At 39.6% G+C, this 22,648-nt stretch overlaps 1 protein-coding gene across 1 annotated transcript in view; it reads right to left on the bottom strand.

Annotated features, from left to right (window-relative positions):
• COL4A3 (collagen type IV alpha 3 chain) overlaps positions 1 to 22,648 on the bottom strand; it is a 73,268-nt gene that overhangs the window by 24,303 nt on the left and 26,317 nt on the right. The window contains exons 22-37 of the mRNA XM_054722847.1: positions 21,977 to 22,069; positions 21,023 to 21,118; positions 19,226 to 19,296; positions 18,269 to 18,451; positions 17,515 to 17,683; positions 15,003 to 15,095; positions 14,276 to 14,377; positions 12,450 to 12,547; positions 11,453 to 11,603; positions 10,989 to 11,102; positions 10,276 to 10,443; positions 9,084 to 9,173; positions 8,644 to 8,778; positions 6,618 to 6,716; positions 5,821 to 5,910; positions 5,393 to 5,532 (exon numbers count right to left, since the gene is read on the bottom strand). Of these exons, the coding sequence (XP_054578822.1) occupies positions 5,393 to 5,532; positions 5,821 to 5,910; positions 6,618 to 6,716; positions 8,644 to 8,778; positions 9,084 to 9,173; positions 10,276 to 10,443; positions 10,989 to 11,102; positions 11,453 to 11,603; positions 12,450 to 12,547; positions 14,276 to 14,377; positions 15,003 to 15,095; positions 17,515 to 17,683; positions 18,269 to 18,451; positions 19,226 to 19,296; positions 21,023 to 21,118; positions 21,977 to 22,069 (1,892 nt within the window). The remainder of the gene's footprint in view (positions 1 to 5,392; positions 5,533 to 5,820; positions 5,911 to 6,617; positions 6,717 to 8,643; positions 8,779 to 9,083; positions 9,174 to 10,275; positions 10,444 to 10,988; positions 11,103 to 11,452; positions 11,604 to 12,449; positions 12,548 to 14,275; positions 14,378 to 15,002; positions 15,096 to 17,514; positions 17,684 to 18,268; positions 18,452 to 19,225; positions 19,297 to 21,022; positions 21,119 to 21,976; positions 22,070 to 22,648) is intronic.

Genomic DNA, 22,648 nt, shown 5'->3' on the forward strand with positions numbered 1-22,648 from the left:
AGAGGCAAACAACCTATCAGAGAAAGAATTCAGAGAAATGGTCATAAAGTGGCTGAAAAGGATGGAAGACAAATTCGACAATATGAGTAAGAACCAAGAAGAAATGAAGAAGAACCAAGAAGAAATGAAAAGTGACATCGCTGCTGTAAAGAACTCAATAGAAAGCATCAAGAGTAGACTAGATGAAGCAGAGGACCGCATAAGTGAGCTAGAAGACAAGATGGAAAAAAATACCCAATTACAACAGCTTCTAGAAACAAAAATTAGAAAGATTGAGGAGAGCGTAAGGGAACTTCGGGACAATACAAAACAAAACAACATCAGGATAATAGGGGTGCCAGAAGGAAAGGAAACTGAGCAAGGAATAGAAAACCTGTTTGAAGAAATAATAACAGAAAACTTCCCTGATATAGGGAAGAAAAAACCCACACAAATCCAAGAAGCTCACAGAGTTCCAAGCAAAATGAACCCCAAAAGACCGACGCCAAGGCACATTATAGTTAAGTTGGCAAACACCAACGACAAAGTAAGAATCTTACAAGCGGCCAGAGAGAGACAGACAGTTACATACAAAGGAACCCCCATCAGACTAGCAACTGATTTCTCAACAGAAACTCATCAGGCCAGAAGGGAATGGAATGAAATATACCAAGTCATGCAAAGGAAGGGTCTAAATCCAAGAATACTGTACCCAGCAAGGCTATCAATCAAAATTGAAGGTGAAATCAGGAGCTTCAGAGACAAAAAAGGACTAAGGGAGTTTATCACCACCAAACCAGCAATGAAAGAAATACTAAAGGGTCTGCTGTAAAAAAAAAGAAAGAAATAGGAAGCAAAGAAGGTACACAGGGGTATAGAATAAAAATGGCGTCAAATAAGTACCTATCAATAATAACTTTAAATGTAAATGGATTGAATGCCCCAATCAAAAGACACAGGGTAACAGACTGGATAAGAAAACAAAACCCAGATATCTGCTGTCTACAGGAAACCCACCTCAAAAAAAAGGATGCATACAGACTGAGAGTAAAGGGATGGAAAAAGGTTTTCCAGGCAAATGGAAATGAAAAAAAAGCTGGGGTTGCAATACTTATATCTGACAAATTAGATCTCAAAGTGAAGGACATAACAAGAGATAATGAAGGCCACTTCATAATACTAAAGGGAGAAATCCAACAAGAAGAAATAACTCTGGTAAACATATATGCACCCAATACAGGAGCACCAAGATACATTAAAAAACTCCTGGAAGATATCAAAGGAGAGATTGACAGTAATACAATCATAGTAGGAGACTTCAATACCCCACTATCACCATTGGACAAATCCTCTAAACAAAAAATCAGCAAAGAAACATCAATCCTAAATGACTCACTAGAACAGATGGAATTAATCGACATCTTCAGAACATTTCACCCCAAAGCCACAGAATATACATTCTTCTCAAGTGCACATGGGTCATTTTCAAAGATAGACCATATGTTAGGACATAGGCAAAGTCTCTCCAAATTCAAGAAGATAGAAATCATATCAAGTATCTTCTCAGATCACAGTGGCATAAAACTGGAAATCAACTACAATAAAAACAACCCAAAGAAATCAAACACTTGGAGACTAAACAGCATGTTATTAAACCATGACTGGGTTACCAAAGACATCAAGGAAGAAATAAAAAAACATCATGGCAACAAACGACAATGAAAACACAACAATCCAAAATCTATGGGACACAATGAAAGCAGTCCTGAGAGGGAAGTTCATAGCTCTACAAGCCTACTTCAAAAAACAAGAAACAATGGTAATAAATTACCTAACCCAACAACTCAAAGAGTTAGAGAGAGAGCAACAAGATAAGCCCAGTGTAAGCAGAAGGAAAGAAATAATAAAGATCAGAGCGGAGATAAACGACATAGAGACCAAAGAAACAATACAAAAGATCAACAAAACCAAGAGCTGGTTCTTTGAAAGGATAAACAAGATTGATGGACCTCTAGCCAGGCTCACCAAGAAGCAAAGAGAGAGGACCCAAATAAACAAAATCAGAAATGAAAGAGGTGAAATAACAACAGACCCCGACGAAATACAAAGGATTGTTACAAAATACTACGAACAACTCTATTCCAACAAACTGGACAACCTAGAGGAAATCGACATATTCCTAGAAAAATACAACCTTCCAAAACTCAATCAGGAAGATTCTAAACAGCTCAACATGCCAGTAACTATGGAAGAAATTGAAACAGTCATCAAAAAGCTTCCGGCAAACAAAAGCCCGGGGCCAGATGGCTTCACAGGAGAGTTTTATCAAACTTTCAAGGAAGAACTAAAACCTATCCTCCTCAGACTATTCCAAAAAATTCAAGAGGAAGGAACACTTCCAAGCTCCTTCTATGAAGCCAGCATCACCCTAATACCAAAACCAGATAAAGACAACTCAATGAAAGAGAATTACAGGCCAATATCCCTCATGAACATTGATGCCAAAATCCTCAACAAAATTCTAGCAAATCGGCTCCAGCAGTACATCAGAAAGATCATACACCATGACCAAGTAGGATTTATTCCAGGAATGCAAGGATGGTACAATATCCGCAAATCAATAAACGTGATACATCACATAAACAAATTGAGAGATAAAAATCACATAGTCATATCAATAGATGCAGAAAAAGCATTTGACAAAATCCAACACCCTTTCTTGATAAAAACTCTCAACAAGGTGGGAATAGAAGGCTCATACCTCAACATAATAAAAGCTATTTATGATAAACCCACAGCAAACATCATACTCAATGGGCAAAAACTAAAACCATTTCCCCTAAGAACAGGAACAAGACAGGGATGCCCACTCTCACCACTTCTATTTGACATAGTACTGGAAGTATTAGCTATCGCAATTAGGCAAGAAGAAGAAATAAGAGGCATCCAAATTGGAAAAGAAGAAGTGAAGCTGTCCTTATTTGCAGATGACATGATATTGTACATAAAAAACCCAAAAGATTCCATCAAAAAACTAATAGACTTAATAAATGAATTCGGCAATGTAGCGGGATACAAAATTAACGCCAAGAAATCTATGGCTTTTCTATACACCAATAATGAACTTACAGAAAGAGAGACTAAAAAAGCAATCCCATTTACCATCGCACCAAAAAAATTAAGATACCTAGGAATAAACTTAACTAAGGAGGTAAAAGACCTATACGCAGAAAACTACAGGACACTGAAAAAAGAGATAGAGGAAGACGTAAACAGATGGAAGAACATACCATGTTCCTGGATTGGTAGAATCAACATCATTAAAATGTCCATACTACCCAAAGCAATCTACAGATTCAATGCACTCCCCATCAAAATACCAACAGCATATTTCACAGACCTAGAAAGAACTCTCCAAAAATTCATCTGGAATAAAAAAAGACCCCGACTAGCCTCAGCAATCCTCAGAAAGAAGAATAAAGTAGGTGGGATCTCAATACCAGATTTCAAGCTGTATTACAAAGCCACTGTTCTCAAAACAGCCTGGTACTGGCACAAGAACAGACATATTGATCAATGGAACAGAATAGAGAACCCAGATATCGACCCAAACCACTATGCTCAATTAATATTTGACAAAGGAGGCATGAACATACAATGGAGTCAAGACAGTCTCTTCAATAAATGGTGTTGGGAAAACTGGACAGATACATGCAAAAAAATGAAACTAGATCACCAACTTACACCATACACAAAAATAAACTCAAAATGGATACAGGACTTAAACATAAGACGGGAAACCATAAAAATACTAGAGGAATCCACAGGCAACAAAATCTCAGACATATGCCACAAGAACTTCTTCACTGACACTGCCCCTAGGGCAATGGAAGCTAAAGAGAAAATTAACAAATGGGACTACATCAAAATAAAAAGCTTTTTTACAGCAAAAGAAACCATCAACAAAACAACAAGAAAGCCCACTGCATGGGAAAACATATTTGCAAATGCTATCACTGATAAAGGTTTAATCTCCAACATCTACAGGCAGCTTATGCAACTCAATAAGAGGAAGATAAATGACCCAATAAAAAAATGGGCAACAGACCTAAACAGAATATTTTCAAAAGAAGACAGAAGGAAGGCCAAGAGACACATGAAAACATGTTCAAAGTCACTTATTATCCGAGAGATGCAAATCAAAACAACAATGAGGTACCATCTCACACCTGTCAGAATGGCTATCATCAACAAATCAACAAACAACAAGTGTTGGCGAGGATGCGGAGAAAAAGGAACCCTCGTGCACTGCTGGTGGGAATGCAGACTGGTGCAGCCACTGTGGAGAACAGTATGGAGTTTCCTCAAAAAACTGAAAATGGAACTCCCATTTGACCCAGTAATCCCACTCCTGGGAATATATCCGAAGAAACTAGAAAAACCAATCAGAAAGGATATATGCACCCCTATGTTCATAGCAGCACAATTTACAATAGCTAAGATTTGGAAACAGCCTAGGTGCCCGTCAGCAGATGAGTGGATCGGAAAACTGTGGTACATCTACACAATGGAATACTATGCTGCCATAAAAAAGAAGGAATTCTCATCATTTGCAGCAACCTGGATGGAATTGGAGAACATTATGCTAAGTGAAATAAGCCAGTCAATGAAAGAAAAATACCACATGATCTCACTCATTTAGGGATAGTAAAGAACATTATAAAGTGGTGAACAAAAAGATAGATACAGAGACAGTAAAGCATCAAACAGACTTTCAAAGTACAGGGGGAAAGTTTGGGAAAGGTGGGGGAGTTATGAAATCAAACGAAGGACTTGTATGCATGCATATAAGCATAAACAATGGACGCAAAACTCTGGGGGGGGAGGGCATGTGTGGGTGTGGGGTGGGGGGGGTAATAGTAAGATATGTACACATATAATACCTCAATAAAAATATTTTAAAAAAAAATAAAGTTATTTTACTTTATATATCTTATTACAGTTTAATAAGTCAAGTGTTTTTTATTATAAGGTTTGGAAATTTATTTTTATAAGTCTGTGTGAGGTGAGTCTATAGCAGAGACTAGCTACTTTGTGTCACAGAAAACAAACACTGCCCTGGCAGATTGTGTGAGTTCTTGATCACTGCCTCCTTCTGGCAGCACAGTTAAATTGCAGGGACAATTATGAGAAATTCTTTGAGATTTGAAACGGGCAAGAAAACATTAAGAAGTTGACAGCTGTGTAATAGGCATCCTCAGTTGTGAAGATAGGATTAAAGAGAACCCAAATACCTACCTGAAAATATAATAATATTTAAATTTTTCTCTGCTCACATTGAATCCAATAGTTGTTGGTATTTAAAGGGACTCACCCCACCACCAAAATGTAAATACTTCACTGGCCGATATACCTTGGGTCCTGGTGGTCCTGGCCTTGTGCCTTCTGAATAACCTGGCTCTCCCTTATCTCCTTGGGGACCATGAATACCTGGGAAGCCTGTTTTTCCAGGGAGACCTGGGAGTCCCAAAGTTCCCCTCTTTCCTTTGGACCCTGAAATTAGGCAAGAAATCAGATACAATAGGTAAACACAGGTAGTCATGATGTATTATTTTTATAAAAAACCAGGTAGTCATGATGTATTATTTTTACACAATGTAAATATTTATTTTGTTCTCATTAGTGTTCTAGTTGCACATAGTACATTTGTCTGAAAGTAAATCTAGTTGTATTACACCAACTTTCTAAGAAATGGGAAATCAAAACAACAAATAACACAAAATATCTAGAACTGGGATCCATCATAAGCATGTAGGCTCATAGCAGGATCTTATACATTACCTGGCACCCCCATGTTCCCCATGCTTCCTGGCACTCCTTGGGGGCCTGGTTCTCCAGGATTCCCATTGCTTCCAGGATCTCCTCTGGGGCCTTGAGAACAAATAAACAGTCATGTGCCCTGCATAGTTCCCGGATTCAAGGTGCTCAATAAATATTTGTTGCCTGCATGAATTTATGTATCCAGAGCAGCCAGGCCAGTTGGTTTGAGTACTTGCTAGCTGCCTTTTGCCTTCATATAAGGAGGGGACTGAGGACCCAGACATGTAAACTTAGAGAAAGTTAGATTCTTGTCAGCAGGCCTAGATTTTGAATATCAAGATCATCCTAGGACCAACGCAGGAAAGTAATAGATTACACTGAACATTTACTGCCATGTAATATATTTTGATGGGATCACAGAGAATAAGGTGGCTACTTTAATTGTTTAAAAAATTAGTTTGCAAACTCAATAACCTATTTAAAAAAGGAAGAGGCAAATTTGAAAACCTCTAAAGCATTATCTGATTTTCTTCTATGATATGTAATATTGTGATAAATTAAAGTTTACAATACATATTAGTAGTTTCAAAATAAAATTTTTAGTACAAAAATGGAACTTTGTGCATGTTAATATTTTTTGGTTAATACAGGCTGACTATACACACCTTCATTTTGGTTTAATTTAGAAGCAAATTTCTGTTGGAAGACTATTAGAACGGGATTCACATTCATACCAGAAAGTCTAGAAACACATTTTTGTTACATTTAGATGTAGGGAAACGTAAAGCCTGATATTTCTATTAGCAAGTCCACTATACCTGGTGGTCCTGGTGGCCCAGGTGGCCCTTTGTGTCCTTCTAAACCCGGTAACCCGGGAATGCCTCTGTTTCCTTTCTCACCCGGCTGTCCTGCAAACCCTAAAGTTAAACAATGTATTAAAAATACAGGTTAGAATTTTATCAGAGTTATCTACATCCTGATTAAAATTGATGTTATCTATATAATAAAAACCTAAATGACCATTACAGTGAAACGACCAGAATGACTGGTTGCTATGATGTGCACTGACCACCAGGGGGCAGATGCTCAGTGCAGGAGCTGCCCCCTGGTGGTCAGTGTGCTCCCACAGGGGGAGCACCGCTCAGCCAGAAGCCGGGCTCGTGGCTGGCAAGTGTAGCGGCAGTGGCAGGAGCCTCTCCTACCTCCACAGCAGCGCTAAGGAACAGCGAGTCAAGTGGTAAGGAGCAGTGAGCAAGTGGGCAGTAAGGAGCAAGAGGTCCCGGACTGCGAGAGGGTGTGGGCTGGGCTGAGGGACCCCCCCCTCCCCAGTGCACAAATTTCGTGCACCGGGCCTCTAGTATTATTATAATAGAATATAGGATATTTGTTAAGAGAATGCGCCAATGTGGACTTACATCTTTTTAAAAACAGGATTAAATGAGAATATTAGCATAGTAGCTGGCATGAGTTAGCTCTCAAACAAAACCAGCAATTAACAAGCATTATAAGATTTAGTAGCCTAAATATAGCTTCTTTTTGCTTTATCTTAGTGATGCCAGAGGACCATGTTTGTGTCTAGACTATCCCATTCTCAGTCCATTTATTATAACTATGGTGTATTAACTAATTAGCATATGACAGACACTATTCTCTTTTATTTATCTTTTTTAATCTGCAGGCAATCTAAGTCTATCCTCAAGCCTTTCCAGCTAGAGTGCAGAGATGAGAAAACTGGCTTAAGAAGTCAATGGACTAAGCTAGAGTCGCCCTGTCCATCAATAGTAGTGTTGGGACTTGAACCCAGTTCCATAGGCGGGAGAACTCATAAACTTCCCACAATACCATCCTGCTTTTGTAGGACATGGCTTTGATCACACTATTTTCCTGATCAAAAATATTACTCACTGCCTTTTCATACATACACCTACGTCTCCCCTGAAGGCTCCTTTAGGAGAGGACCACAGTTGTGCTTACCTGCACCCTCAATACCTCATCCATTTGCAGTGGATGCCTTTGAGTCTTTGAGAAATTAAGATTTTAAAAATGGGTTGTATTTAAATTAGACAGGCCTACAGCACCTTGTGCAGAATTTGTTAAGCAAATCTTTACTTGGACTATCCATCCTTATGTGACAAGCATAAAAATATTTGTTGACTACAATCCCACTTCTCAAAATGTATTACAAATTACTCAACACAATAGGGTTTGGCAACTGAAAATGTACATTTTTCTTCATTGTTCCCTGCTATGAAAGTTTAATCTGCAAATATTTCATTTTACCCAGCTATTCTCTTTTTTTCTAAAATTACTTGGGATTAACATTGGTCAAGGAGACCATAAGGCAGGCTTTCTTAAAATGGATAAAACACTCTTCTCCAAAGGATTTTGAGCATGAGAAGCAATTTTGTGATGCAAATGGGAAAAATGAATCCTGACGGCTGATGGAATATAGTGGAATTTGGGGTGGAGGTTTCTATTTTAGGCAGGGAAGGTTTTTATGTGGAACTTCCTAAGGGTTTATTTTTCAACTTACTTGGCAAATAGGGGTTTTGAGACTTACAGTTTAAAAACTGACTAGGGAAAATTTAGAAACAGCTGACCAAAATGCAGAGTTGCTTAGAAATAAAGAGTTATGCATTAAAGAGGCAACATATTATTGTGCAAGGCACATGAGACCCAGTTCTAGTTCAGGCTTGGGCCAACGACTGGCTTTGGGACTGTGGACAGGATACTAAACACTGGCCCTCACTGTCCTCATTTGCCAACCGGAAGGGTTTGCCTGGATAATTCTCAGTTTTAGAATCAGCTCTGATGTTCTGGTTCTAAATGTAAGGCAGTCTGTACCTTTGAGGCCTGGTTCTCCTTTGTCCCCCAGTAAGTGAGATATTTGAGAAGGCCCAGGAGGTCCTTTAGTTCCTTTCTCCCCCTTGGCTCCTGGGGGTCCTCTCTCACCCTTTGCTCCTGGGATTCCAGAGCTACCTGTAAGACAGGAGTAACCACAGCAGTTCCTTAATTCTTTAAATAGTGCATAAGGTTGCAAAAGTTAACAGTGCTTACCATAAAACAAAACAAACAAGCCAAAACACTTGACAGTGCTGAGACCTTCATAAATAGTTTCCTAAAACAGCCTGTAGGGAAGAAAATGATCCCGTTCAAATGGGGAAAAGGAAAACAGGAAACAGCAAAATCAAATACATGATTTTCTCAGAACGAGCTTCCCCTCAAAGAATAAAATATAACCATTTTGCTGTTCCTTCCTCCTGATAACTTCTTCCATCACTTACCCTTCTGTCCTGGGGAGCCTGGGGTCCCAGGAGGCCCCGGAAGGCCAATGTTGCCCGGGTAGCCCATCATCCCAATGGTTCCTCTTTCACCTGTCGAAACAAGTAACACAAAGCATATTCAGAATGAGAAAAGCAAGTGCTTTTTCCACAAAATAAATTATATTTAGAAGGAGAAAGTGGAAGTTGAAGGAATAGTTTCTATAAATAAGAAAATAACCATAATTGTCTAGGAGATGGGTCAGTAACCAGTCTCTTATTACATCGTGTATGTGGAAGTCATTGGTAGCAGATCACATTTGTGGATAAGAATAGAATATGTTTATGTTTTGGACTATTCCTCCTCTCCGTCCATGACCAATAGCTCCATTTTATTTTCTTCATAGCTGTTGTCTAGAGTTGAACTTATAACTAATGTATTCATTTTTGTCTCACTCACTGGCAGAGGTGGAACTTGTCCACTGATGTGGCCCTAGGGCCTGGAACAGTGCTGGCATGTGATAACAGCTCAATCATACAAATGCAAGGATAATTTGCAGATTAAGTTGTTATCCTGTGCTCTTCTCTAGAGGAAAGGTCAGTGAGGTTACATGCCAGGAGAATATTGGAATATTCTTCTGAAACATATTAACTGTCAACACAGTGATGAAATAAAATGAACTATAAGGGAATGCTATGAATAACCACATGCCAGCAAATTAGATAACCTACAGAAAATGGACAAACTCCTAGAGATGTCCAGATTACCAAAAATGACTCAAGAGGAAATAGAAAATCTAATTAGGCCCATAACAAATGAATAAATTGAATTAGTAATTTAAAAAATTATCACAAAGAAAAGCCCCGAACTGGATCACTTCACTGATGAATTCTAACAAACATTTAAAAAAATATCCCTTTTCCACAAACTCTTCTAGAAAATGTAAGAGGAGGGAACACTTCCCATCTTGTTCTGTAAGACCAGCATTACCCTGATACCAAAACTAGGAAGAAACATCATAAGAAAAGAAAAAAGACACACCCATTTCCCTTGTAAATATAGATGCAAAAATTCTCAACAAAATACTAGCAAATCTATTTTAGTAGTAACATATAAAAAGGATTACACAGCAAAAATAATCATTAGTTTCAGTGGAATACCTGAAACTAATATGATATTATATGTCAATTGTAATTGAAAAATAAAAATAAATACCTGGTGGCCCTAAAAATCCTGGGTTTCCTGGATATCCTTTTTGACCAGGTGGTCCCATCTCGCCTTGATGACCTGGCATTCCTGGTGGTCCAGGTTCTCCAGGAAGTCCTGATCTATCCAAGCCTGGAATCCCTGGGTCTCCCTTTGGTCCTGCTTCACCTTTTCTACCTATATGTGAATGAATGAATGAGATAAAGGAATGAACACACAAATGCTTTCCCCACTGACTCCAGAAATATTTTATGGCTGTAAATATTTAGCTTTGTGATTTGGAGCTAAATAAAACACATACTCATCAGATGGATGGATTGATTGGTTGGTTAATGTCCCCTCCTATAAAATTTTTAAGATCCCTTCTGGCTTTAGCATTCTCTGTTTCAATGACTCTTGCAGTAATAAAAATGTAGAATTTAGATCTATTTTCTAATTCTGCAGGCACATCCCGGGACTGCACTTAATGACTTTGCCTTGTCTTGAACTTACAGAACACATTCAGTGCCACTCACCATGCGTGAGTCCTCACTGCAACAAATCCATGACAACAAGTTGGATTTGAAATATAAACAAGGAACTGGTTTATATTTCATACCAGTTCCCATGAGCAGTGGTCAGGACTTGCTGCTGGACAGTTCCAGAATTAAACAGCAAAACATCTAGCAGGAGTCCCAGGCCACTTGCCCATCTAGTGACCGGTTTTGAGGCCCTCCTCTTACCTTGTTGCCCTTTCAATCCATTTAAGCCTGGAAGTCCCTGGGGTCCCCTGGCACCCTCTGTGCATCTCCCTGGGAGTCCTTTTTCTCCAGGTGGTCCAGGCTGCCCTGGATCCCCTGCAAAAGAGAATCCAAGAATATATTCCAGGGCCAAAATCCAAGGTCCTAGTATTGCTATCCCAAACATTCTCCTGCAAATCCCCTCCCCCTAAATTGGGCCAATATTTATTATCATTAATATGTCTTATACAGAGAACACTCATTAAGAAGGAAAGAAGGAACAAAGAAGGGAAGAAGGAACAAAGGTAGAGCAACAATGTTGAGTGGAGAAATAATTAGGTCCCACAGATTCTATTTATTCATCTAGAACTTTGAGAATTCTTCACCCCTACAGCACCTACACATTCAATTTGCTGCATTTTAGCAAAGCTCACAGAGGAGAAAAGTAATTGAACTTGCTATTGTACCTCGTGGTCCATCAAGCCCTCCAGTTCCTGGAATTCCAGGGAGACCTGGAAGTCCAGGGAGTCCAATTTCTCCATTTTCCCCAGCATTGCCTCTTTCTCCTGGAAAACCTGGTATTCCTGGTTCTCCAGGCATGGCTAGTCCTGGTTCTCCCTATGGCACAGAAATGGTGTTAGTTTTACTATATAATGCTTCTAGATACTTATTGACTACTAGTGGCCTGGTGCATGGATTTGTGCACATTGAAAGGAAATTAATTAGAAGAATGATTCATGCGGTAATTACATTATAGCAAAAAATTACATGTCAAAATAGTATATATAATATAGTATTATAAAATTAAAACACACGTGCAATTGGCACCAGCGAGAGCTTTATATGTATTGCGCATGTGCGAGTCAAAGTTTATTTTTAAATTGCCAGTGCGTGTCATATGTACCGGCCAGTCGGATGTATGTACGGTCAGTCCCTTAGCCTTTGATATAGAGAGATTGGCTTGTCTTTAGGGCTATTTACTTGAAGATAACATATTCATCATGGAGGTCCTAAGTACCTTTTTTCACAGTTGCCACCATTCTATCAACTCTCCGTTTTCAACTCTAGTTGCTGATTTTTCTATAAATTTATGCATAATAATTCTTTAGATCCCTTACTTTTTCATAATACTGTGGGATTCTCTTTAAATCTAAATGTCTCTACGCTTGAGTTTTTCTCATAGCTATCCATATTTCTTTCTAGAATTCTCCCATTTTAAATATGAATGTTTCTGAAGGTTAAGGAAGAAATAGAAAAGCAAACCTGTCTCCTTAACACTTTCTGTTTTTCTTTCTAAAAGGGAGAAATAGTTTAAAAATTTTTTAAAAATCATCTGCTTTATCATTTACAAGTATATTGATAATTTCTACACAGAGCATCCTGACTGGTAGGAACATCCTAACTGGCTAACTGTAATTGCTCCTCCTCTTCCCCATTTCAGTCTGAATTTTAATTCTCAAAGACCTTGGCTCCTGGGAGGCCTGGATTTCCAGGTAACCCTGGCTTTCCCATTTCTCCAGGACAACCTGGTGATCCTTTAGTTCCTGGAAAACCTCGGTCTCCTACAGGGAAAAGAAAAAAAAGGTTGTATGGTTAGTCTTATTAAAAGATTTTTGGGCAGTATCTCTTTTATTTTACCTTATTTCATGAGGCAAGTAGCTATAAATGTTTTATGGAAGTTTGAGTGATGAAAAAGCCAATGGCTAAATTAGCAATTTTTAAAAACTCAATTCCAAATCAGATTACATTGGTTCCCAATTTTTTAAAATTACCTTCTCCATTTTTGTTGTTTAGCACCACTACAATTTTGATTCAGTATTTTTTTAAATCACTGATCTCGGTTGACCATTGGGCTGACCTTTTCTTTAAAAAGCATATTTTACATTCAGTATATAGCCAAATACATATTTACACACACACACACACACACACACACACACACACACACACACACACACACACACACACACTAGTATATATAAGCCATATCAAGATATAAAGCATTTCCAGTACCTAGCTATCCTTTCTCACCATGGGTTGCTCAAGACAATCACTTCCTAATGCCCTAAAGCAGCCACTTTATGAGTTAACTTGTCTCTTTTGCATTTATGATGGGAGAATTGAGAAAGAAGTCACACACATCATTTTTTCTGTTCTGTGGTTCAGAAGAGGAAACCCTGGGTGGAGCAAAGCTGCCTTCAGAGAGTTCTTTTGTGCCCCTAATTTGACCAATCTTTTAATTGACAGTTAGTTTATGGGCTTCATTAGGTTTAAATGGGAAATTTTGACTCTCCAGTTTCCAGGAGCTCTTAGGCTAGTCCTGGTGCCCAGTTTGGAGTCTCCTTTCAGGAAGGTGACTCTGGAGGGGATACAGCCAGGATGCAATTTTCTTCATGCAGGGTCCAGGAAGGACGAGGCAAAAACATGGGCCAGGCTGGGTTGCTTCAGAGATCACTGGCAAGGAATTTCAGCCAAAGACATTCTTGGGACCACATGAAAAATCTGATTAGGTTTTTCATTTCAAGTACATACTCATAAATTGAGATCAATATTCCCATGTTTGGGCAGAACTGATGCATAGAGTAAACACTGATGATAAATTAATTTAAGAGATAAAGCACCAAAAAAAGAATTATTATTTCAACAAACACTTTAAATAATACTGAAACAAACATGAAATCATTATAAAATCTGAAATTGTATGCAACAGCCCAGTGACCGAGGTTATTCATATGTCACCCTGGATAAGACTTGACGTGTGTGTGTGTGTGTGTGTGTGTGTGTGTGTGTGTGTGTGTGTACTTGTCAGTGGGGAACCTCTGCATTTCTTTGGAGAGTTTTTCCTTTGATGAGAGACAGCATCTTTTTTTTCCTAAGGAAAAATAACTTCTGTGGTTTATTTTGGAGTGAACAGGGAAATCAGCTGTGTGTGATTTAATAGTTCTTTTTTATTATAAGAGAAATGTACAAAGTGAAGAAATGCATAAATGAAAAAGTGTAGGCATCTATTCAGAAGTAAAGAAAGAATTCCTCACAATCCCACTATCAAGAAGAATCACTTTGGTGAATTTTTATGCATTTAAAAAATATGATTGAGGTGAGACTGCATAAATCAATGTGAACTCTGCCTTTTCACCTCTCATCATTGTGAGATATTTTCCCCATTTAAGACTGATGAAAGACATCATTTTAAAGGGTAGTATGGATATTTTCTATGTTATTCATTATACATATTTATAGTTTCTAAATATCCACAATGAACCTTATGTTTTAAAATTTTTTTAACTTACCCTTAGGTCCAGGAGGCCCAGGGAATCCAATTCCTGGAATTCCTGGATCCCCGTCAGGCCCAGGAGCACCTGGCTCACATTTTCCTGTTTGTCCCGGGAAGCCTGAACAACACATATACATCCACATCAGCAACTTTCCTTTATCTTGCCTTGTAACCAAATGTTTAAGTTTCTGTGTCATCCCAGACATTTTTGGAAATTAAAAAAGAATTTACCACAACCCTGACTTCCTCCCCATTCCTATCCAGTGGACTAATCATTAGGAACTGCAAATAATTTTGAAAATATAATTTATCTCCTAGAAGAATTTTTCTAAATATCTTAAATTATATAAGTCTCCCTCCATGCATGCAGAATTAAGTTTTAGATCATATTGGCAAAGAAGTTAAGTTTTCCAATGAAGAAGCTGTGGGAACCATAGTAATCGCTGGCAACCATTCCTTGCTCCTCCACCAAAATCCATGAAGACTGTTCTGCTTGCGAATTCCTCTTAAGTAACTGTTTCAACTCCCCTTGGGAATCAGAAGCACCAATGGGAATAATCTGGGTAACTTCAAAGGACAAGAGCAAGTCCCCTGTCTGTTGCCTTGTCATCTGACAAACTGGCCTGTGCTCTCTTTGGGAGCCAATGAATATAATTTTTCCTTAAAACTGGAACAGTGTTTTCCCAGGAAAGTCTGGGTGCTATCTGATGCCAGGCACCAGACTTGGCAAAGAGGATACTTACCAGGTGGACCTCGGGGGCCAGCATGGCCTGGTGGCCCTGGTGGTCCTGGGAGCCCTGGGATTGGTGTTGAAACACTGAACTCTCCCTTAGGACCTTAAGAAGATTCATGATCATAAAATTAGTGTGCATATTGAAGCTTTTTCTTGGTTCAGAGGAAAAATATATGATATGATAATAAAGGGTTTACAGACATTTTCCAAGGAATATGAAGAATAGTCTCTGCAAAATTGGCTTAATGATGACTAGCCCATAGGAACTTTTTAATTTAATTGATAAATATTTGTAAGCATCTATTATTATCTGTGCCTTGTTTTAATTAACAGCCCAACATGCTGGTCTATTGGAAGAGAGCCTATTCTGAAAAGAATTGGTAATATGAATTCTGCTTAAATATTGGTGAATACTGGCAGGATGCTCATTTATTGGGCAACTAGTTTTCATAAGAAGGACATATGAAATATTGCACAAACCACAAAGTGGGGCTGATGTGGGCTTAAATCTTGGCTTTGCTCTTTGTAAGGTCTGTGAGTTTGGACATATTTCCAAACCTCTCCAATAACTTTCTCATGTGTCATTGTGAAAATAATGCCTGCCTAGCTAGTAAAGGTTTGAGATAATGATCTGACCACAGTGGCCAATATTAAAAACATGTTAGTGATTAGTACTGTCCATATATTTATATATTTACTAGCGGCCTGGTGCACGAAATTCGTGCACGGGGTTGGGGGTGGTCCCTCACCCTGGCCTGCGCCCTGTAGCAGTTCAGGACTTCTCGGGGGATAGCTGGCAGGCAGACATCCCCTCACAATCTGGGATCCCTTGCTCTTTACTGCCCACCTGCTCGCTGCTCATTACTGCTTGGCTCACTGCTCCTTAGTGCTGCTGCAGAGGCAGGAGAGGCTCCTGCCACTGCCGCTGCACTCGCCAGCCATGAGCCCAACTTCTGGCTGAGTGGCACTCCCCCTGTGGGAGCGCACTGACTACCAGGGGGCAGCTCCTGCATTGAGTGTCTTCCCCCTGGTGGCCAGTGTGCATCTTAGCAACCGGTCGTTCTGGTCATTTTGCTGTAACAGTTGCTTAGGCCTTTATTATATAGATAGGAAAAATAAGTAATGTGTTGGGAAAATTTGATGATAATGTATTTTAGAACATTGGAGTCTTTCACTAAAGATTCACAGTTAGAAAGAATAGAAGAGGGTTTGAAGATGGATTACAAGAGGACTGAGAAACATTTTCAGTCAAGGGCCAGATAGAAAATAGTTTCAGTTTTGTGGTTCAGATGGTATCTGTTGTAACTACTCAACTCTGCTATCATAGAATGAGAACAGCCAGGAAGAATATGCAATGAATGAGTGTAGCTGAGTGCCAATTATACTTTATGAACACTGAAACTTGGATTTCATATAATTTTCACCTGTCACAAAATAGTATTCAAAAATTTTTCCCAAAATCATTTAAAAATATAAAAAATTCTTAGCTTTTGGACGACACATGAATAAGCGGTGAGCTGGATTTGGACTGTGAGCTGCCATGGTTGGCCAATTCTTGGATTAGAATAGCAGCCTCAAAGGTGAGGCACAGAAAAAAATACCGTATTTTCTGGCATATAAGATGACTGGGCGTATAGAAGATTTTCCTGGGTTAAAAAATTGTCTTATACACTGGAAAATACGGTACATTATATATATATATATAACCCCCATAGTATAAATATATAAATTGTATGCCAGCATTTTTGTCCACATATGTATGTAAAGCTAAAGCTTAATTTATACATTTAAACCATGGGGATGTGCACTCAAAATTTTTTTACCAATGAGGGATGCTACAAAAAATTTTGGAGACCACTGGTTCATTGGTCTCACCTTTTACAGTGACTTTAGAAGTAAACATTGATTATGGTAGCATTATTTATTAAACACTGTCAGTAACATGTAATTCTCATCTTTTGCCACATTCTTCACTACAGATAAATATTGATGATCAGATCCATCCTGAATCCAGCAACTTCATTCAGTACACGTGGATCCCAAAGTTACTGGGACTTTGAAACTACTATTAGACGAATTTTCTTCATTTGTCTTAGATATTTTGAAGTTTTATTTATAAGTCATTTATTGGGTTATGAGTCAAAAAGAACAAATTTTTAATCATATTAGTGGACCCTTGAGACCTAGAAGAGGCATCTCAAGATCAATTTCATAGGTTTTTTGCAATCCCTTTGTTTACTCTGACTTCTACTCATCTGTTAGGCTCTATTAATTCCATATATTTATGTCAGTAATGGATATAAACTATCCTAGGAAAGTTTAGCTGAATTGTTTAGTAACAGAAAAAAATAGATTTTTCTCTAATATGTCCTCTATATTCTTTCCCCGTGTCTACGGGTTTACATATTCTACTTCTTAGGAATAAGTTTCTATACATCCACTGATCTTGAGGGAGCTTCACTAGCTCTAGGAACCATCAACCCACCCACAGGAAAACAGGACTGGAAAGAAAACTAACCAACCGGCATCTCCAGGTGGTCCAGGGGCTCCAGGAACTCCTTGGGCGCCCTTTGGACCAGGCTCTCCCTGCGGTCCATAGCCTGGTGGTCCAGCTGGTCCTGCGGGTCCTGGGGACCCAGGGATGCCAGGATCCCCTGGAGGACCCGGGTCCCCCTTCTCACCACTGAGTGCCTGTGACAATAGGAATATGTTTGGATAGTGCTTCATTCCAGTATTTCCTTACATAGATTAATATTTCCATGAATATGAATGCCACTTAGGGAGAAAGTATTGAATTAAAGAGAAGTTGGCATTTGAAGGAAATTATCACTAACATAAGGGTGCCCTATGGTTTCTGCGGTTTTGTGCCCTTTGGAATTCAGTCACATTTCATCAACTGGGAACTCTGATTCCCACTTGAGATGTCCGACAATGGGGTGCCACCCATGTGATAGTAGCCCCTCAAACCTACCTCACATTGGTCAACAGTTCAAATGGAAATGACATTCATGTTAATGGTACTTTTCTAAAATCAAATCAGTGCAGCTTAAAATCTTTATTTGTTTGGTTTTCATCAGGTATTTCCACAAAGGTGATACTCCATCTGTATTAATGTTTTCTTATAAAATGTCTTTTAAAATATTTTCTAGGTTGTAACATTGAAAAGAAAATTGTATGTTTTAAAGAAGTTGATACCGTATGTACCACCTTAATCAATAAAGAAATTAAAAATCAATAAATAAAACACATTGTCATAAACAAAAAGTTGATACCAACCGGTTTGCCTTTAGGTCCTGGTAATCCTTTCACTCCAGGGGTTCCAGGAATTCCATCCAAGCCCCCTCTTCCAGGTGGCCCCCTGGGCCCTGGGTCTCCTGGACTACCCACTTCTCCCTCTGGCTGAGCTGCTTCGCCTTTCTCTCCTTTAAGTCCTGGATCACCCTGAGCACCCGGGAATCCCTAGGGTGGGAGAGACATGAGTCTGCATTTGCTTTTGGGTAGAGTTGTTTTTGTGTCAATCTTAATAGAAAAATGTCAATTTTAATGAAACGTGTATTTTTTTAGACACTTCTTTGGCCCACAAATATAATTTTAAGCTTTTTTTCTTTTTTGGTAGCTAGACAATACAATTCAATGCAACATACACAATAATATACCTCAATATGATACAATAATCATCACAATTCAGATTCTATTAGAATATTGGTAAATTTTAACATGCATCTCTGGATAATTTAATATATTTATCCACATGTAACTTCCTGATTTGCTATTATAATCAAAATTTAAATTTTAAACAACTTTATTGAAGTATCATTTACATATAAAATATATCCTTTGTAAGAACACAATTCAATGATTTTTAAAATAAATGTATATATCTATATTACAAACACCACAGTGCAGTTTCAAAACATTTTTATCATTCTCCTAAATTCCCTTAAACCCATTTGCAATCAATTCCTGTTCCCAACCTCAGTCCTGGGCAACCACGGATCTGCGTTCTGTCTCTGATACAATTTTAAATGATTATAAATTCATTATTTCATTCACACATCATTTGTTCGTTCATTCATTCATTCATTCATTCATTCATTTATTCAACACGTAACTGTTAACTGCCTGCCCTTTGCCAGGCACTAAACCAATAGCCTGTGTGGTGCAACCATATTTCCAGCCAGAGTATTCCATTCTCCAAATTGAAATTAAAGCTTTATAACCATGAAATCTTACTGGGTATCCTGGATGACCCACACTTCCTGGGGACCCTGGGCTTCCTTTAATGCCAGCTGCCCCTCGTCCTCCTGAAAAGCAGTGAATTGGTAAATATTCATTGAACACCAATTCTAAGGGTAAGGCAGTGTGTGAAAAAAAAAAAAAACTAGGGTATTTTCTTCTGAGCAAAGAAAGACAATTTCTATTTTAAAACATACAGTGCAAGAAGAGAATGGTAGTACATCACTAGGATAACAGAAAACGTAAAAAAAAAAACAAGAGCTCAAAAATTTTAACTTCCTAAGATTCTTGTCTTTATAATTTTAAAGAGATACATTTTTATGATGATAAAAGTAATACATGCTCAATGTAAAAAAAAAAAAAAGAAGTAAGATAATGAAAATCACCCATAAATCTACCATCAAAAGACAGTAATTGCTAAAATTTTCATGTATATTAGTCAAAAATTTTATATCCATTAATACATACACATTGACAAATATATACATTTATAGCTTCACTTCAAATGGGTACACAATAGCCTACTGTGTGGGTGAACCATAATTTATTCAGCTAAGTGCTGTTTTGAGACATTTAGATTGCTTTTTCAAATTTAACTGTTGTAAACAATGCTCCTATAAATACCTTTGGATATTTAATCCTCCAAATTTATCCAATTATATTCTTTACAATAGATTCCTAAAAGTTCAATTGCAGGACCAATGGGTACAAACTTTTCTAAGACTTTGGATATCTGTTGTCAAATTGCATTTTGCTGTACAATTTTAACTTCCTATAGGTATTTAAGCATCTCTGTAAAGATGATTTCTTTAGAAGATCTTTTGAATGCATTTCAGGCCAGTTTATTAACAAATATTTGTTCAGATTTATTTTTTGCAAGTTCTTTGCCACGATATATTTTTTTTACAGTAATCCCAATGGTTTTACTGCTTATATACAGTACTAGAGGCCCAGTGCATGATTAAATCATGCACGTGTAGGGTCCCCTAGGCCTAACCTGCCATCCAGGCCATATTCACTGCCCTGCAAATCCTAGCACGCTGGCGCGGACACTGCTAGCAGCCTGCTCCCCGCTTTTGATGGCAGAGGGTCCGCTGGTGCTGGAGCGGACACACAGCTCCCCACTTTCGATCGCGGGGGAGCTGTCTGTCTGTCCGCTGGTCGGGACCCGGTGTGGCCGGCAGCTCCGAAGTCCCTGGGCCCCTAGGGTGCGGCGGGGCGGGGGCATGGTCCTCTGGTGGCTGGAGCCTGGGCCAAGGTCTTGCCTTCGCCTCCTGCCCAGGAAGGCTGGGGCCGCCACCGCCTTCTCTGCCTTCCAGCTCCCTCACGAGCCCTCCCTCGGCCGGCCCAGGCTGCACGGAAACCCGCGTCCTCTGAGGACGCCGCCGCACACTCCTGCGGCCTGACCACCGCCAGACTCCTCCCCCAGGAGCCGCGCTGCCTGCCCACCCGCGCCGCCTCGTCAGCCGGGGACACCAGATGCCCGGCTCGCTGCCCCAGAGGCCCCTTCTGTGCCGCAGCACAGCCATGGCGCAGACGCTGAGCTTGCGCGGCCGCTGGCAACGTGAGCTCAGCATCCCTTTGTAAGAACAATCAGCCACCCCGGCCACCTCGAGTCCCACCCCCTGCGCCTCCCACTGGCCCAATCGTGGGCGTAGCGGAGTGATGGTAATTTACATATTACCCTTTTATTATGTAGGATATTCTTTGAGCTGTAGGGAAGCCAAGGAAAACATCATCCAGTGAGTTGACCCTTTGTACTTGCAAAAACACTTGTCTGCAAATCGTCTGTACCTGGGATTCCTTTTACGCCATCAAATCCCGGCAGTCCTGGGAGACCCGGAGGCCCTGGGACACAAGGACAGTCTGTGCACACGAGGCCTGGCTCCCCTGCAAAGAGAGTGTGCTCGGTTACTCATACACCCACAACACGTCCGCAGAGAGGACAGGGAGTTTCCAACTGCACAATTCTTTCTTACATTGGACATTCTTCCATGTAGTGCAAATCATGTAGGACATTTCACACATTAATAAAAAACTTTTCATCTATTATATCTGCTTACTTTATGATAGATCCTCCCTTCCCTCAACTGATGGACGGAGAATGACGTAACCTGCACCTGTGGCCTGGACATTCCTGAGCACCTAACCAGGCACCTTATATGGACTATACATTGAACCACCAATCAGCACCTTCCAAATACCCTAAGCTCTTGATTCCTAAGTACCTAAGTGCCTAATCATGTGCCTTATATGAAACCACCCATCAGCACGTGCTGAGTACCCTAAGCCCCATCCCTTCCCATTCCCCCCCTCAAAAGGCGTGTTCACCTCTGCACATGTTGCTGTTCTCCCCTTGCAAGACAGCCTGGCAGGGTCCTTCTCCTCTAATAAAGCCTGCAGTCCTGGTTTTCGGCCCTCTCTCTCATTCTTTCACTTTATCCCTCTGAGCGTGTAGGTGCTCTTCGACAGAAACTCCTGTTTAGTGTAAAATAGCTACGATGTCCGTGTTTCTCTCCTTCAGTGCAGGATAAAACTCACATTCTAGGAACAGCCAATGATTTATTGCATGGTTGCTAAATAAATGGCTGCTTTACAGATAAAGGGATACTTTTAGCAAATTCCTTTGGAAAAGAAGCCATCTCTGACTGCCTGCTGTTTGGGATCATTGTTGCCTCAGGGAGAAAAGAACAGTGATAATGATGGTGATGAGAATGGTACTAGAACAACCCCAATGATTGAACCAACCTTTGCGCCCATCGACACCTGGGATTCCTGGAGGCCCCACATGGCCTGGATGCCCACCTTGTCCAGGGGGACCTTTGCGATAGACGATGTCACCTACAAAAAGACACTGGTTTTTAAGACATTTCTTTAAGTGTTCTCTTTTTCAACTAGCAAGCATTTTAATAATATGTATTATTGTATATGCATTTCCCCATTTGTTTTGGAAGCTGAGTCCTTCGAAGGTTAGCTGCAACTGAAGGGCTGAAGCGTGTTGACCGGCCTTTCCTTTCACATCACCCACATGTGATATTTATATGGTGTTTCTCATTACACACAAGCAACCCATTTACCTTATTATACTATTTCCAATTACTCCAAGACTATCCCTTTAGCATTTTTAGGCAAAGGGTCAAAATCGTGTGCTTCTGCGCATGTTGAATACACGAAATGTACCTCCTTGATATATTGTAGATGCTAATACGTACCGAGGGGAAAAAATTCTGACTCAGGATGTCGCCCGTTTCCTCCTCACTGCTTGTTCACACCGACTGAGTTTCTCATTCTTAAAGCAGCTCTCCAAGAAAGCTCTTTACAGTCTTCCACATATTATCTGCTAGTATAGTGTTACCATGAATAGCGACTTCTCTTAAACTACGGTGTTCTATAACCTAATTTTTGGTCTTGCCATTTCAA

Source organism: Eptesicus fuscus, chromosome 11, assembly GCF_027574615.1.
Source record: "Eptesicus fuscus isolate TK198812 chromosome 11, DD_ASM_mEF_20220401, whole genome shotgun sequence".
In the NCBI taxonomy this organism is placed as follows: Eukaryota; Metazoa; Chordata; class Mammalia; order Chiroptera; family Vespertilionidae; genus Eptesicus; species Eptesicus fuscus.